This window comes from Lepidochelys kempii, chromosome 2, assembly GCF_965140265.1.
Source record: "Lepidochelys kempii isolate rLepKem1 chromosome 2, rLepKem1.hap2, whole genome shotgun sequence".
NCBI lineage: Eukaryota > Metazoa > Chordata > Testudines > Cheloniidae > Lepidochelys > Lepidochelys kempii.
This window is the reverse complement of record NC_133257.1, coordinates 257292822-257311287: the sequence shown is the minus strand read 5'-3', so window position 1 is coordinate 257311287 and position 18466 is coordinate 257292822. Positions and strand designations below refer to the sequence as shown.

Here is an 18466-nt window from a genome sequence, read left to right as displayed (position 1 = left end):
TTATTATTTAAATCCAGCTTTTCAGTTAAATGTATTTTTGTTTGAATTACTACAGATTTATTAAACAAATTTATACTAACCTCTTGAACATTCATGTAGGCATCTCCCAAGAGAAGGCTAGTATGAGGACTTGGCAATTGTTCACATAGTTCGCTACAAAAAAGTAAGAACAACATTTAGAATCAAGACAATAAGAAACAAATTTTGAAATCTAATGGATGAAATGTAAGAAAAATACATGAATCCTCAAGAAAATAAAGTCAGTTCTGTCATTTAAAAAAACAGAGCTAGAACTTCAGCCGGTGTAAGTCAGAGTAGCTCCAATGACTTCAACAGCCACTGCCCCAAAATGCTTGCGCAATCTGAATGAAGACAAGATGCAATACACTGGTGCAGCAAACAAACTGAGAGAATTGGGATGGAAAGTTGAAGATAACAGTGATAGGAACTCATGGTTACATAAAATAGTTAGAAGACGTTTGTACGTTTTGAATTTAAAAAGTATACTTGTTAACAAGTTTCCACCACCACAGTCTGATTCTAGCCCCTCTTGACACACACACACACACAAAAGTAACTAATAGAAAAAGGCAACCTCTCCCCAACTGTATCTACTGTGAGGTTTTTGCCAAATTCTCTCATCAATGCACTACCACTGGGGCAAGTTCACAGGGGTTAGCAAGGATGGCAGCATAGTATGCACCAAATGTGGGTCTTTTTGTTACTAAATCATCTAACCCTAAACAGAACAGATCTAGACTACATGGCAGTAAAAAAACCACCTGTGCTCAGACTACATTAGTGCTCCCACCATTCATAGCACTGGTGAAGCTGCACTGCTACTATAGTGCAGTAATGGGAGAATTTGACAAAACTTCAGAGTGGGTAAATTCAAGCAGTTTATCCCCCAGAGATTAATCTAAGGGCTTGCCTACACTTGGAAATATACTGAAATAGTTATTCCAGAATAATTATTCTTCAGGCTAGACCACACTACTGTGGAGGACAGTCTATTATATCTAGTTGAGAAAATTAAATAAACTCAGCACAAAAGAGCAAGGCAAGGCAGGAAAAAAGCGAAGTGGGTAAATGGAGGGGAAATCTCTGTTTTTCACTTTGCCCTAGATAGGGGGATTTACTGACTTGACAATCTCTGGTAAACTCAAAAGTCTTTTGGGGAGCTGAAAATATTGGTGATAGTCCAAGGAGGATATGAATAAAGCATACACTAGCTGTGCATAATGGCTCTTTATAAGGTATGTTGTCCTTCTGGCTAGGATTAAGTGTGTTAGATGATTTTAATATCAGATATTGTCCTTTAGAGGCGGAACAATATCATGCACTTGAAGGGGGGTGGATTTTAAGAGTTCTTTCTCCTCTAACTTCTATGATCTTATATTCTTTTCCCTCACCAAAGCAGACATCTACATCAAATATTAGGAGATACTGTGACTTAGCAAGGGACTGGGAGTGTGGAGGTCTGGGTTCTCATTCTCACTGTATCATACCCTTGCAGTGTAACCTTGAGTGAAATCACTTTACTTCTCTGTGCCTTGGTATAAAATAGACATAACATTTCTATGCTTTTAAGGACTTGATCCTGTTTGCATTCAAGTCAATGGGAAAACTTCCATTACCCCTAATGATGCAGGCCCAAGCCCTAGAGAAGTTTGAGCTCCTCAAAGCAAAGGTGCTGTTATTACCAAACAAAAGAATTCCCCCCACTCTTTTTCATACAGGAAATCTTACACACAAAAGTAATTTCAGTTCTGCTTGTCTGAACATTGTTGCACACTCAAAAATAGCCAAAGGACCATAAACAAAGGAAAATGATAAAAAGCAATATATCAAATATGTAATGGGCGGGGGAGGTGCCTAGGAACATACTGCACAGGAATTTTATTAGGTTCTATCTTATTTAATATTCTGATGGGGATCTGGAAGAGGGAAAAAATGTAAATGGCACCAAACTTGGAGGCATTGTCAATACCAGTGAGAAATTATTACTACTTAATAATATGCATATTGCTATGGTGCATAGAAGCCAAGCAGGTTGGGACCCCATTGGGTTAGGCACTGTACAAATATAGAAAATGATATTCCATGCTCCACAGAGCTTACAATTCAAAAGACAGACATGACAGATGGATGAGACAAACAAGCAGGTTAGATTGAGGGGAGTGGAGAGAGAAAATAGAGCACAAGTTTTAGCAAGTAAAGAGCAGTAATCCCAACTATCCCCTTTCCTTCCTGTATAAGGGCTTTTCTGTATTAACAGTATTGTGCAGTAAGATGGGATATAAATCTACCCCACACCAGCCTGCTGCACACTAACTGTGTGGCGCTCACTGCCACACCCTAAAAGTTCCCTAGTGCACACTGATCTATCCCGCTTTGAAGCAGTGTATCAAAGTGCACTACTGAACTGTTAGTCCACAGCAGCAGGGTCCACATGGACAGTTAATGGGCAGCAATCTAGAGTGAAGCAGATTTATATCCCATCTTGACCTGCACCAACTGTTCATATAGACAAGCCCCCCAAAAAATAATACCAGAATTCCAGCATATTTCGAATCTGAGGAAGAAACAACAAAAAGAGTTAAAACTTGGAAAATATAAGCTAGTGCATCTGGGCAAACATATTATGTGGCCTGTTTACATGTATTACTTAGATTATCAGTGAAAAACCACATGCCAAAGTTCAGTTATCAATAGAGAAAAAAATTATATTCTGAACATCATTAAGTGCATATCTCTAATGCTTTTAATGTGTATGGAAATTCATTACAACGATTATGTAAAATCTCTTTCGGTTATAGAGGTGCTGGACTGAGGATTTTGCCATTTGTGTGACAGTAGAAAGCTTTTAAATGAATGATTTATCACTCGGGATATATAATTATTTAATCATAGAATCATGACGTCTACTTCTATTTCTGTAGGTCCAGATTCTGTCCCCTTTTCTCATTTTGAGTAGTATCTTACTCAAAACTGTGACCCAGGCAATGGGGTGGCATGAGGGAGTGCAAGATGCTCCTCTTGCCATTTACCTTAATCATCATTATTAGCATGGGAGGGGATACAGGCTAACCGTACAGGTGAGCCAGAGGGAGCAGAGAGAGGTCAGAGCCTTAGCTCTGTTCTCCCAGCATGCTAAACACTGTGGGTGTACTTGATGCTTCAGGGAGCGTATGCTGCATCAGGTACAGCCTCCACACAGAATGCTCTCTCTGCGAATCACTGTTTCCTGCTCCCTGCTCAAGCTACTCCTAGGGCAACACAGCAAAGCACTGCCCATAACACAGGGCTAATGGCAAAGACATAGTTGAGCTCTCTGTCAGCAGTCCTATTGACTGAACGGTCTAATTCTGCTAGGCAAATACTCAGTGTGAGAGTGACAGAATCTGGCATTTAGTCTTCCCCACTTCAGTTCTTTTCCCCATAAAACCAATGTTATCCAATAGTCAAAATCAGTACGTATTTTATGTTTCTGATGCCAGAAAAGCTTTTTTGTCTTCTTTAGCTGAAGATGAAAGCTTCTTCCAATAAATAAAATACTAGTTCTGAAATAGAAATATCTGACCCTTAATGCCAATTTTGAGGGAAATATATACCCTTGGCTAGTGATTAAATGGCAAATTCTGCCATCCGTACTCCCACTGAGTACTAATTTACTCCAAAAACTGACCTTTTGTTTTCAGTAGTACCTGAAAAAAGGTGGCACAATCTGACCCCAACTGTTTAGCATAATATTTTATGTCATAACAATGTTTGTTGTGGTATTTTTAAATATTAATGTATTTCCTTAAGATTCTCAACTGTTTCTAATTTTTTCTCTTTCCCCCAAGATTCTTAGAGGTCTTGTTATCTTAACAAAAATATGAATGATTATGACAAACAACACTGAAATTAAAACGTGACTTGTGGAAATGGACCTTGTTCTCTGGATTCACAGTTCTGTACTTTCACTCCTAGACTATGCTTCCAAAAGCTCTGAAATTGGTTTTGCTCTATATTGTCAGCTTTTTTTCTGTATATAAAGCCATTGTCTTTTTAAAATAAAATATTTGAAAATGTAAACATTTTTAACATATTTAATCTTAAACAATATTACCAATAACATCCAATGTATAGTCTCTTATCCTTCCGTATCTGAAGGTATATCTGAGCCATCTTTTCTTTAACCTCAGTATAATATGGTTGGCTTGGGGTGATATTTCTCAGCATGCTTAGCGCTATTTCCACTTCCCCTTTACTGAGAGCCAAATCTACATTAGCAACAGTGATGCGGATTTCCTCTGGAGTTCCACTAAATTCATTAATGGCATCCTGCATAATTTTAGTAGCTTCATGCTGGAATATTAAAAAATAAGTAAACTTTTAACTAAATTACTCTGTTATCATCAAAGGATTAGGTAGTGCAAAATGTATTTCATTTTAAAAGCAGTTGGCCTTGCCAAACCCATTTTCATTTCATATTAAACTGGAGGTTCAATTGAATCCAAAACCCTAATATTGCAAACAGTGGGACCATTGCTTTTCTTTTCGTGCTAACCAGTTTTGTCTCATTGTTACCTTCACAGTTCCCTTGTGTTTCCCCCTGTCTGTTTGTTGTATCCATATGTTCAGTCTTATACTTAGATTGTAAGCTCCTCATGGCATGTACTGTCTTTTGGTTGTGTGTTTGTATAGTGCTTACTACAGTGGGATTCTAGTCTATGACTGGTGTCTCTATGCACTTCTGCAATCCAAATAAAGAATAGTGTGATGCTTTAAAGTCTGACAGCATGCAGTGTTATATCTGGCATTGAATAAAAGTGTTTCCTTAAGCAAAAAAGATAACTATTGATAAAGTTAAGGCTTTATTCAGCTAATAACTGAGTAACCTGCATGTTTGTGATATAGTCTATTTTTAAAATTTACTATATATAAGCAAGTTATCTCCTTTGTAAATTATGTAAATATTTCAGACAATATGTGCTATCTAACTTTGAATAGCAGACAGCAATTTGAAAGTAGGTTATTTAGGGAAAATATTCAACCTAATACCCTTTTGTTTGGAGATGCTTTATTTCAATTAACCAATTTGTCCCAACTCTAATGGCAAACTTTCTCATGAGCAATATATATTTTAATTGGCAAGAGAGGGAATGTTCAGCACTTCAGAACAGCATAGACTAATTCTCCATGAGGAGACAAGAATGACACTGGAAGCTGTTGATGCTATTATTACCAAAGGAAAAAAGGCACCAACAAATCATGAGACTTTCTTCATTGTCTATTCTCCTGATTTTTTTAAGTGTGTCAGAAGGCACTTCATTTTGGATTTACTGCAGTTGCCACGTATCTCAGTTAAATGACTGATGACAAGTTTTACTACACATAATTTAATGAGCACTACAGAGGACACTATGGACTGTGCCCAAAGCACATTCTAATCACTTGATTCCGAGAAACACTGAGTGCCTACAGCTCACACTACAGTGAAAGGCACGTCTCAGGATCAGGTTCTAGACTAAGCTGAGGACAATGTATACACACATAATACACAAGATGACAGCTATACTACTGTTTCCAAATAGTATAGGTATTTTAACTTTGAAATTAGGAATTAAAATGTACCTATTAGGTCATTCAATTTTTGTTTCTAGTTAGAACTACAAATGGCCTTTTTTGAATGACTACTTATTGTGGGAATATTTAAATAGCTTTTTGAGGGTGAGATGGAAAGTTTTAGTCACACAACTTCTCAGCTATTAGTTGTAGGATCCATATATAAAACTTGTTTGCATATATATAAAACCACTTGTTATTTTATACTGTCTGTTCTATGTAGTGAAGTACTTAGCATGTATCGTACACTACACTCAATGTGGGTGAAATCCTGGCTCCATTGCAGTCAATGGCAAAACTCCCATTAATTTCACCCAGTATTGTTAGGGGAAACCACTAAAATGTTGGCATATTCTGTATAAACACATGCTTTCAGATTAATTGCCATCAAGTACCTCACAGGTATATAGAGGACAATATTATTACATACAATAATAACATAATATATAGTGGATAATTGATAAAGTGAATGTTAACTATCCCCTCAGTGACATTTGGAATCATCTTCATTGCATTGCTAAGGAACAGGGCAATTTTCATAGCCCAGTGAAGTTATGAGCCTAATGAGACACTTGGACTAACTCTACAATTCTTAAAATGTACAGAGTATAGTCACATCATATAAAATATATGCAGAGCTTGCTATAACAAATGGACTGTATACCAAAAGGACTTCTTCTTTGGAGAGGAACTGTGCTGTTCGGTTCAAAATCCCTTATAGTTTGAAAAATTAAGACTCTTTTACTGTGTAAGAAAAGTATAGTTTCTGTGTGACTGCCCCCTCAAAACTGCTTAGGGAGGCCCAAGAAGATTGATTCTGTACCTTCTTCTAGATGTCTCCTTTTCCTACAAGGTCAGACAGACACAGACCGGACACAGAAAAGACTCCTATGGGTCAATTTACAATCATAAAATATCATATCTGCCTAATGAATTTCGCAACATCTTTCAAGAGATATTTTAGCAACTAATCTAGATTACAAACATCATTCTTGTTGTGCTCTATTAATGTATGGCCAGTTTTGTTTTCCTTACCGAGTTTCATTACTCTAGATTTACCTAATCAGAATGGCTCCTGACTTTTTAATTAAAATTTATGACATTTTCCTTACTGAAAATGTAGTTTACATTCAATTTCTTACCAGTTCCCCATTGAGTCGAAGAGCTTCTGCAAGTTCCAGATATATGGACACCCATTCATCGGTTGTTATACTGGTACCAAAGATTCTTTTACTTTCACCTTTCTTCATATAAGGTAAATTGATAATCATTTTTAAAATTTTTATGGCTTCTGGATAATCTCCTACTTTATTCAGTGCTCTGGCCTTGATGAAGTGATACAGTGGATAATCACGAACCTGAAAAAAGTAGTAAGTGTATGCTGTATGTTCATGACAAAAATTCAGTTACTTTGCAACCAGAGCCTGATCCTGCAATGATTACTTATGCAAGTACTCAAAAGTCTATTCTCAATTGCTGGTTGTCGAGAAACCATTACTGTGGAATTGTCAAGTGCACTGAAACAACTTTGACTTGGAACGCTAAATAGATGTCCTTCTGATATAGATAAATTGCTCTCAACTCAAGAATGTTCACTCAAAAATAAAACTAAGAAAATATCTCAAGATAATAAATGTTGTAACCCTGTCTGTTAAGAAGGCATCTGTTACTACAGATAGGGAGAATAAAAGTGACCAATCTCAGGACATTAGACCACACCCTTTACTGTAGCTCCTCCCATACATTTGATATGGTGATAAGGAGACAGCCATGAAAGATCATTGACTGGGGAGTACCGACTCTTCTGAAAGCACTAACATACAAAAGTGAACAAATGGCGTATGGTGGTGTATGCCACTGCTGAAGCTGGTATCAGTATATCTGCATTTCTCACTTCTGTGGAGTGTAAGTTAGTTAAGGATATTTCCTAAGAGGAAAATGTTTAGTACAACATATAAGGGATTAACTCACACAGTGTATTGTATATTGTGAACAAATACTTCCAGTAAAAAGATTTTTTGAAGTCAGTACTAGCTCTTACCTGAAAATTATGGCTGACCCCCAACTCCAATGAATGAGAACACTCTCTGAAATTTCCTTGAGACAGATAGATCTGGGCCATTAGAAGATGGACATCCGCTGATGTAGGGTCCAAATCTAGACAACGTTGCAGAGTACCCTGTGCATTTTCCAACTCACCTGAAAAACAACTGACCATTTTCTTTTGTTTTTGACCTGCTTTTCTTATAAACTGTCTTAAATAAGCAACGTGAATATACCGCAAATGTAATGTCTGATATGTGTCATGATGCTGTCAGTATCTCAGTATGTCAGTATGAGAAAAGAGCCAGAGCCTTTAACCTATGAAGCATATAATTCCTCTTTAAGAATGAGAGCATAACATAAATAAAACATGATGTACAGAGCATGTACAAAGTGCCAGTTTGTCAAATATATTCTACAGCTGGGTGGTATTCTTTACAGTCTTACATGTAGTTCTTACTGACTTTGCAGATCTGATGAAAACTCATTTGCTCTGCTTGGATCTCTGGCAGTTAAAGGAGCATCAATCAGAGAAGCCCTGCTGTGTGACGCAGGGAAATAGCATTCTGACTCCTGGAGTAAGAATCACCAGAATATTACTGTACTTCTCTCCCAGCAGCCAAGAACGGGAGAGACGACAAAGGAGAGAAGAAACAACCTTCTGTTTTTTCCCCAAATGAGAAGACTGGAAATACGATGTTTAATGAGTAGGAGAGAACCACAAAATAGTTCTGGTATGATATCTTGGCATTGTTATGACTTTTGCCTCATGCTTTTACATTATTATTTTTACTTCAAAACATTCATCACTGTAGTGTCTTGGCATCAATTTAGAAATGATAATAAATCCCTTGAGAGGGGAACTCTCTAACTATTGCCTATACAAATATAAACCCCATACTTTGGAGGAATATATGAGTATGTTGAGTCTCAGTGACAACATATAGGTGCAAAATCTCATTTCAGTTTACAGTGTGAAATAAAGATGTCCCACCGTGATTATATGGTGGTGTCACAACTTGGACTTCAACAATGAAGTAGCTCTCCAGTTCTTCTGTTCTCCAGTACTGCTTTGGAATAATTTTAAATAAAGGGGCATTTTTCCAGATAATTTAATTAAAGGATGGTGTAGTTCCAGCCAGGCTAGTAATGGCTCCCACAGAGACCCACCTCATTCAGTGCAGACACTCAATGGCACAAATGTCTTATATAGCCGTTGGCAGTCATTTACATTTTTTGCTCTTTCATTACAATCTCTGGAGACTGGATCTGTGCCCATAAGGCCAAGGGAATATTTAGTTGGAAATGAAACAGGAGTAGTATTTTCATCAGATCCTAGCATTTTTTTCCACTTTTGAGAAATAGTGATAATGGCTGGTTTAATCCCAATAATTAATATATTCCTAATGATCATATTTTCTTCTCTCTCAGTTTCATTATCAGAGACCAACTAATGACAAATTTCTAAATATTTTACTACTCCTACCCTTGAAAACTGCCACTTGCATAAGCCAGTGTCAAAATCCACCTATGTTTCAAATTTTGTGGTTTAATGTAATTTCATTGGACAAACTGAGGGACACAAAGAAGCATAATACATCAAAAGGTACTAAGAGACAAGGTGGGCAAGGTAATATCTTTTATTGAACCAAATTCTGTTGGTGGGATTGTCCCAGACCTGAAGAAGAAGTCTGTAAGCTCTAAAGCTTGTCTCTCTCACCAACAGAAGCTGGGTCAATAAAAGATATTACCTCACCCATCTTTTCTCTCTAATGTCCTGGGACCAACATGGATACAACAACACTGCATACATCAAGAGGTACTAACTCAGTTTAACCCAAATTTTCAGAATGTGTTCTAGCAGTCAATGAGTCTTAAGCTTAATCATTTCTTAGCATGTAAATTTTTATTTTTATTTGGATTTAACAACATGGTCTTGTCTTACCTGATAAATATTTAACTTGTGCCATTAGATAAAGAGGCTCCAGCATACCAGGAGAAGCTTTAACCACTGGATTCAAAATTACAGCTGCTTGTTTAAGAAAAGGAGATACAATTTGACCGGGTGACCTAGGCTATGAAAAATTAAGAATTAGACTGGCCTTACTACATATTTTCCAGAAGTGTAATATACAGAGTACCATTTCAAAAGAAAATATATTGGTGTCTAATCTCTCCTCCATTTCTACATATATCGCCTCATAAGATCAATGAAAGTTATGGGCATGTATTCTGCAGAAATTAAACATCTAGATTTCTAAATTACAATATCAAAGTTAAATATAAACAGATAATAAATCAATACTAAATATTTAATCTAAAATAATTCCCACCTGTTTGGGACAGAAGACTAAATATTCCTTCACGATTTCAATCAGGAACATGGGGTTTAGTTTTTCATAGTATTCCATGCTCAGAGGAAGGCCATGCAAAGCAGAAAAATGAAGTTCTGCAGCTTCATTCAGAAGGGCAGTTGCAACTGGTTCATTCTTGTTTTTCTTTGAAGCAATAACTGCCTGAAGATAAACTAAAACCTGTGAAAAGGAAAATTCCCATATTTTACTATATTAGGACAAATGCTGTCTTTAGATAAGTGCACATAACTCCAGTGGATTTCAGGGCAAACACAGAGTGATCATCTGAAGGTAGTTTTAGGCTACTTATATCCGTTTACATCAAATTGTGTGTTTTATTTTGGGAACTATCCTATCCCTTGTCTAAATGTTTGACCTTTAGGGCTTTGTATAATCATTTACATCCACGCAAATAAGTAACAAATGAGTGTAAAACCCTACTAAATCATAAGAGAAGCATGTGCTTTAAGTGCTTTGCTAGACTGGGGGTAAAGTACTCAGCATCTTGCATGACTGAACCACAGATGGTGTTGCACCTTAGAAGCATTCAGAAACTACAGCTAGAGCAGAATGTGGTCCACTTGTTAAGAAGCATCCCCCAATGGGTGCACATTACATGTGTGTTCCAGGGTCTGCACATCCATTTCCAGATGAACACTGACATTGATTTTGACCTATAAATTCCTAAATGGCAGGGACTATCTGCTTAAAAGACTGTCTCTTTCCCCATGTGATACAAAAGCAATTGCAATCATAGCTGCAGCTAACAACCCTGACTAAATGAAAGGAGGCTGGCAGTAGTGTTTTCTGTGCAGGATCCTTGATTCTGGAACATTTTTCTCACCTTGATCATCTAGAGCCCAGATTTGGTAGCCTTCAGAACATCCTTCAAGACTTAGCAAGACTTCAAGACTGCTTTTCCCAAGGAGGACGAATTGTGTGGGGGAATGGAGTTGAGAAAGTTTTTAGACAGTCTAGTTCTGAAGATTGATTTAATATATTTTCTTAATGTTTGTGGGACAGATTCTGTCAGTCCATGAAGTTAATCTGGATTTACACCAGCATAACTGCACAGAATTTTAAAGGTGTTCAATGTGCCTGGAACATGTGTAGAAATGAAGAACAAAAATAAAGAAAAACAATTGTATTTCTATATCTAACCGCAGATTTTCCAATGGACTGCTGAACTTCCTTTAAGAATTCCAGCTGGTGCTCTGCTTCATCCAGCTTCCCTTCCAGCACCTGGCACCAAATAATACCTGTAATACAACAACATGTCAAGTGCTTAGAAATACATAAAAAGGACGTTTAACCACAACAATAAAAAAGGTACACAAGCACCCTGTGTACATGAGATTGGATTCTTTGGACCAGCAATGTTCATTGGGCTGTTCGTGCACCCTGCGTATCCATGAGCCCTTCATTCAAGGGCATAAAGGGCAGCGAAGCCCCAACTTCCACTCAGTTCCTTCACCAATACAGAATCCCAAGTTTAAAGAGCTCTGCATTAGCAAGAAGGGCAGGTTATGGGATCCATGTGGACAAAACATCTTGAAGAACCACAGTTACTCTAAGGTATTTTTTCATACAGATCTCATTCTGATTGGCACCGTAGCAGACATTTAGTGGATCCTTCCACCAGAGTAGTGGTGATAGGATATTCTCAGTATGACTACTTGCAGATTCACGCCATCTGTTTGGCTGATAGACTAACTTTAGTCATCGCTGGAGTGGACAGAGACATAACACGGCGGTGTCATGTCTGTACAAGAGGTCACATGACCCAGAAGTCTGAGAGAGACTTTCACTGATGTCCTTGGCTGAATCTTAAGATCTGATATTAGACGACTCGTGGTGTCAAACCACTCTGGAGGGAGACAAACCCTTGCTGACTTTGAATCAAGAAGCAACTCTATAAACTGGTGACAGTGATTGGTCCCAGGACACAGTCTTAGAGCAGTACTCTTTCCTACCATGGGCAGGAGGAGCAACTGACTGACCCAAGGGGATCTGTGTGACCATGTCAGTAGACTTTGTTGAGGTGCTAGGTGTCTTCAAGTCCAAGGAAACTCAGGATCCAGGACCACTGGCTAAATAGAGTTTTGAAGCAACAGGAGCTTCTTTTCACAAAGGGGTCTCAGAACCAGGCACACCTTTTATTTAGCACTTTAACAAAAATAATTTCAATCAGACGTCTCCAGCCTGTTAGGTGACATTTGAAAAAAATCTACAGAGCAAATATTTTTCAGGGACGTGTCCCTCTCTAAAGCCAGAAACACACTTAACATACCCATCATTTAAGGGGATAGCTGCCACACAGGCTAGAAGGATTTTAAAATCTGGAGACTTAGGCACCATCCCTGTGATGGAAGCTAAGTATAGTACCAAGGTAACGTGAGGAAACTAAAATTCCTCCCAACTTTGTTAAAAGAGCCAATGGCCTAACTAGGTACTAATAACTATAAGAACTAACACTAACGGTCAGAAGAATGAGAAAGATACAGCTACAGGGTAAATAGGACACAAAGGAAGTTCCATCTTGCTGCCACAGGTTGTAAGAAGGAACTGAGTGGCAGATGGTCCCTTTCCATCCTTTATGCCCTTGCGTGAGGACATGTAGGGCACAAGTGTAGACTTACAGGCCACTGCTGAACAAATCTGATCTGATGTGCATGGGGCATATGCACACCTATAGTACAGTCCGTGTGGGCAAATACTAAAAAAGTTCTTTCTAAATTGATAAAAAAAATGTTAAATTGATCTGTGCTCCACATTATTATCCAAACTGAACAATCACCAAAACACTTTTGCATGTTCTTAACTTTAGGCATGTGCTTGAATCTTAGCTTCAGTGGAATTTTAAAATGTGTTTAAAGTAGGGCTGTCAAGCGATTAAAAAATTAATCACGATGAATAATGCGATTAATCACACGATTAATTATACAATACCATTTATTTAAATATTTTGGATATTTTCTAGATTTTCAAATATATTGATTTCAATTACAACACAGAATACAAAGTGTACACTGCTCACTTAATATTTATTTTTGATTACAAGTATTTGCACTGTAAAAAACCAAAAGAAATCATATTTTGCAATTCATCTAATACAGGTACTGTAGTACAATCTCTATCATGAAAGTTGAACCTACAAAAGTAGAATATATACAAAATAAACTGCATTCAAAAATAAAACAATGTAAAATTTTAGAGCCTGCAAGTCCACTCAGTCCTACTTCTTGTACAGCCAATCACTCAAACAAACAAGTTTGTTTACATTTGCAGGAGATAACGCTGCCCGCTTCTTGTTTACAATGTCACCTGAAAGTGAGAACAGGCGTTCTCATGGCACTGTCATAGCTGACATCGCAAGATATTTACGTGCCATATGCACTAAAAATTCATAAGTCCCTTCATGCTTCAACCACCACTCCAGGGCACATGCTTCCATGCTGATGATGGGTTCTACTTGAGAACAATCCAAAGCAGTGTGGACCATGTTCATTTTCATTATCTGAGTCAGATGCCACCACCAGAAGGTTGATTTTTTTTTTTGATGGTTCGGATTCTGTAGTTTCCGCACCGGAGTGTGGAGTATGCTCCAGACCCCCTCCTGATCAGATTTTGGAAGGCACTTGAGATTCTTAAATCTTGGGTCAAGTGCTGTAGTTATCTTTAGAAATCTCACATTGGTACCTTTTTTGCGTTTTGTCAAATCTGCAGTGAAAGTGTTCTTAAAATGAACCACATGTGCTGGGTCATCATCCAAGATTGCTACAACATGAAATATATGGCAGAACGCACGTAAAACAGAGCAGGGGACATACAATTCTCCCCCAAGGAGTTCAGACACAAATTTAATTAACTTTTTTTTTTTTTTTAAAACGAGTGTCATCAGCATGTCCTCTGGAATGGTGGCCAAAGCACAAAGGGACAAATGAATATTTAGCATATCTGGCACGTAAATACCTTGCAATGTCGGCTACAAAAGTAGGAGCACTGTCAGCAGATCGAGAGAAGTGATTATTCCCCTCTATTCGGCACTGATGAGACCACATCTGGAGTATTGTGTCCAGTTTTGGCCCCCCCACTACAGAAAGGATGGGGACAAATTGGAGAGAGTCCAGCGGAGGGCAAGGAAAATGATTAGGGGGCTGGGGCACATGAATTATGAGGAGAAGCTGAGGGAATTGGGCTTATTTAGTCTGCAGAAGAGAAAAATGAGGGAGGATTTGACAGCAGCCTTCAATTACCTGAAGGGGGGTTCCAAAGAGGATGGAGCTAAGCTGCTCTCAGTGGTGGCAGGTAACAGAACAAGGAGCAGTGGTCTCAAGTTGCAGTGTGGGAGGTCTAGGTTGGATATTAGGAAAAACTATTTTACTAGGAGCTTGGTGAAGCACTGGAATAGGTTACCTACGCAGCTGGTGGAATCTCCATCCTTAGAGGTTTTTAAGGTCAGGATTGACAAAGCCCCAGTTGGGATGATTTAGTTGGCGTTGGTCCTGCTTTGAACAGGGGGTTGGACTAGATGACCTCCTGAGGTCTCTTCCAACCCTAATCTTCTATGATTCTAAGAAGAGGATAGCATTATCTCCTGTAAATGTAAAAAAATTTGTTTATCTTAGCAATTGGCTGAATGAGGAGGACTGAGTGGACTTGTAGGCTCTGAAGTTTTACATTGTTTTGTTTTCGTACACTTTTTATGTCAGTTACAACACAGAATACAATTTATATGAAAATGTAGAAAAGCATCCAAAATATTTAATAAATTTCAATTGATATTCTATTTTTTAACAGTGCGATTAAAACTACGATTAATTTTTTTGAGTTAATCGCGTGAGTTAGCTGCAATTAATTAACAGCTCTAGTTTAAAGTTAAATAACTGTTTAAGTGCTTTGCTGAACTGGGGCCTATCTTGCAAGGTACTAAGTGTTATGTGCCCTCAACTGACATTGATTTCAGTGATAAAGGAGCTATTACTACATTGCAAGATTGGGCCCTAGGCATGCTTTTCTTTTTGAGATTTGCAGCACTTACAAGACTGCAGCTCTAACAAAAGAGCATTATAAGTCAGACCGCTAGCTCCGCCCGTTATTAAGGCTGTCCAAACACTTCCCAATTTAAGACTCTTGTTTTCAGTTGCTTATAACTTTGCCAAATTTAACTATTTGGGCTGAAATTTTCCACTCTGGGTGTTTACTTCAAGTTGAATTTTTTCAAAATTTAAATGTCAACAATTTTTAAGAGCAAAACTAGAAAAAATATGCTGTTTTCTCAATGTTAAAAAAACATAGCAACCTTTTCTTTGAGAAGCTCTTGCTTGTGCTTTGGAACAGGGACTTGAAATTGGCAAGGGGCAGGTCTTTGTGTCTGGGATGCGTCTTTTGCTGTTCCTGTTAAAATCTGCCCAATTTTGGTTAAATTATAAGCCTTTGAAAAATTGTAGTTCACACCTGTGCAGTAGTGACTTACTAGAACTTTGCAGCTAAATTCCCAAAGATTCCATCTGCACTGGGCATGTGTGACATACCAGGGTACAATCCAGACTAATGAGTATCTGTACCACCCCTGCCCGGTAACCTGGGGTGCCCTTCACAATGCCTTGCTGCTGTAGCCTCCAACCTGGACTGCTCACAAACAGCCTCCAGCATGTAAGTCACTCCCAGCTCTGTGTGTGTGTGTGTGTGTGTGTGTGTGTGTGTGTGCGCGCGCGCACGCTGCAGCCAGCCAGCCACCCCTTGGCTCTTACCAGCCTTGGTTATGCTGCAGAGTGACCCAACACACTCCCAGACCCAGATCTTTCCCCAGAAATGTACATTCTGTACGGCCCAGCCCTCTCCTGGACAGTACAAATATGTCACATCCATTATTCCTTTAAAGGAATAATATGCACACAACTTGTTACCTCAAAAGGAGTTACCCAGACACTTCAACTTGAACACACTGTATTATATCTACAAGTTTATTAACTACAAAGATATAGATTTTAAGTGAGTACATGTAATGAGGTAGAAAGTTTAGAAATGGTTACATGAAAAATAAAGATAAAACACTTACTGGTGCCTAACTTAACCAACTATATTAGATTCAAAGCAAAGTTTTCTCACCACATGTTTTAACAGCAGTCTTACGACCAAACTCTTTAGGTCAGCAACCCTCCCCCAAAGTCCAAAGGCTGCTTCTTTTGTCTCTTCATGTACAGTGAATGCAAAGGGGAGGGAGAGAGAGGAATGTTTTGGGGTGTTTGCCCCGGATTTTATAGTTTCAGTCCCCCTTTTGAGAGGGACTGGATACTGCATGGAAACATTGCTGGGGAACTTGGGGACAGGAAAGTCCAAGGCAAGATTTTAGCCTGGCATAGTCTTGAAGAGTTTGCTTGCAAGGCAGACAAGCTGGTGAGTCAGGAGGCCGATACACAGCTTAGCAGCCGCATAGCTCTTACTTGCTGAGGCACTGGGGTAACACGTCTGGGTGCCTTGAGGAAGATGCCACAAGGACAAAACCAGAAAAACTCTCAGGTTAAGGTAAAGCTGTTCAGGAGTATGGAAGGTAGTGCCCAGATGCAGGAATGCATGAGCGACAATGGCACCAACAGAGTTGGAACTGAAAAGGTTGCACTTAGAAATGCAGAAGCTGCAGATACTGTACAGCTACCAGGAGGAGATGGAGAAACACTGTGAGAAGCATAATAAACAGAGACTTTATGAGGAGATTCAGTGGATGTGAACACAAGCTGTGATTGAAGTGATGAGTAAAGGCCTTCATAGCCTGTAAGTTCATAGAACTCCTGCACATTTGAAAACTTTATTGCAGTTAGTAGATAGGGATGACTTGTTTTCAGATTTTTCTGGTGTGGATGACATTAGTATCTATGCAAACATACAAAAGACCTTATGGGCTTGTAATATCAAATTTTCCCCTTTGGTAGAAGAATCCCCCACCTGCCCTTTTTGGGGCAGTTATAAACCCCTTTTGCACCACTGAAGCAGTGCAAAAGGGACTTAGCCCAGCCCAAAGATCTGGCCCACATACTCCATATATATGAGTGTATGTAAAAATACAAATGTTAATGCAAAAAAGGAAAACCAAGAACATTGATCAAACCCAGTTGCATTCAGATATTATATTTGTTAATAAAAAAAAACTGAAGTAGCTGGTGTCTTGAAATATTATTATTGTTTCCAATAGAATCCACAATGTGCTAACACTTTCCAAACATAAAGGAAGGCAAATTCTCTGTCCCAAAGAGCTTAAAATTATCAGAGTCCTCTTAAAAATACCAAACCAACCCTACCTGTTAGAGCATCTACACTGCTTTCATCCAGCTCCATGGCTCTTCTATACCACACAGAAGCATCTTTCCACTTCCCCTGAAGAATCAGTTGATATCCCAGCTCATTAGCAAAACATGCATCTGAAGACTTTAATTTTGTATACGAGCGTTCAATAAATCCATATATTAGCTTCAAGATTTGCTGATTTTTCCCACACTGAAAGTAACAAAATTCACATGGACTACTGAACAATGTACAGAATATAAAGAAACAGTTTCACAAGAAATTCCAATTCAGTCAAGATAAAATAGAGGGAAAATAAGTACTTAAATATAACAAATCTACAAAATAGTTAACAATAAAATAGGCCCACTGGCTTGGAATACCAAGCGGCAAATGGAATATTTGGAGTGAAATCACGGCTCTACTGAAGTCAATGTGGTTGGGACTTCATTTCTGAGGAATATCCAATGGGTGGCCAAACATATTATGTATTATTCATAGAGCTTGTCTCCAATATTAAGGGTGAACCCACTTCACCTATAACAAAGCCAGAATCATTGAGTTCTAGGTCTGGGTAGAAGATGTCAAGGAAAAACGCTGGTTCCTCTGTTATGTGCAATTATTTCCTGTGAAATTGTCTGAATATGTGACTGACATATTCTAGATAATAGCTATGCCAGATAACACTGTGCTAACTAATGAATCTCGGTCTTCTGCTTGCAGCATTTCTTCAAAGTTATCCCTGCAAACTTCTTAGCATTGTAGATTTTATGAACTCTGCAGAAAAGTCAGACCTTTAAGTTTGTAAGTTCTCTGGGGGAAAGGACTGTCATTTTCTCTATGTTTAGACAGTGCCCAGCACAATGTGACTACAACCTGATTGAGGTTTCCAGACACTACAGCAATGTAAATGTTTAACAAACATAATAATGGACAGGTTCTAAAATCCATAGGCCAGATACTGTCACAATTACTCCTGTTGAGCTGTTGAGTACTACCTTTGTCTGTGAGTATGCACCACTGAGGCAAAAAGGACTATTTGTGGAGTAAGGTTCTAACCAATGAGAGTTAGAGTGGCATGATAATGCCCATATCAAGTAATTCTAATATTAACCATGTAATGTTCCCCAAAGCACTCAAAGAAAGTAGCTCTTACCGAGTGCAGATGAATAAAA

The 18466-nt window shown here is 38.4% G+C and overlaps 1 protein-coding gene across 3 annotated transcripts in view; it reads right to left on the bottom strand.

Annotated features, from left to right (window-relative positions):
• Positions 1 to 18466, bottom strand: part of TTC21A (tetratricopeptide repeat domain 21A) — a 60327-nt gene that overhangs the window by 27281 nt on the left and 14580 nt on the right. For all 3 annotated transcript variants that reach the window (XM_073334672.1, XM_073334673.1, XM_073334674.1), the window contains exons 9-16: positions 17309 to 17504; positions 11172 to 11269; positions 9990 to 10190; positions 9602 to 9731; positions 7655 to 7812; positions 6756 to 6971; positions 4115 to 4353; positions 81 to 153 (exon numbers count right to left, since the gene is read on the bottom strand). In XM_073334672.1, coding sequence (XP_073190773.1) covers positions 81 to 153; positions 4115 to 4353; positions 6756 to 6971; positions 7655 to 7812; positions 9602 to 9731; positions 9990 to 10190; positions 11172 to 11269; positions 17309 to 17504 — 1311 coding nt within the window. The remainder of the gene's footprint in view (positions 1 to 80; positions 154 to 4114; positions 4354 to 6755; positions 6972 to 7654; positions 7813 to 9601; positions 9732 to 9989; positions 10191 to 11171; positions 11270 to 17308; positions 17505 to 18466) is intronic.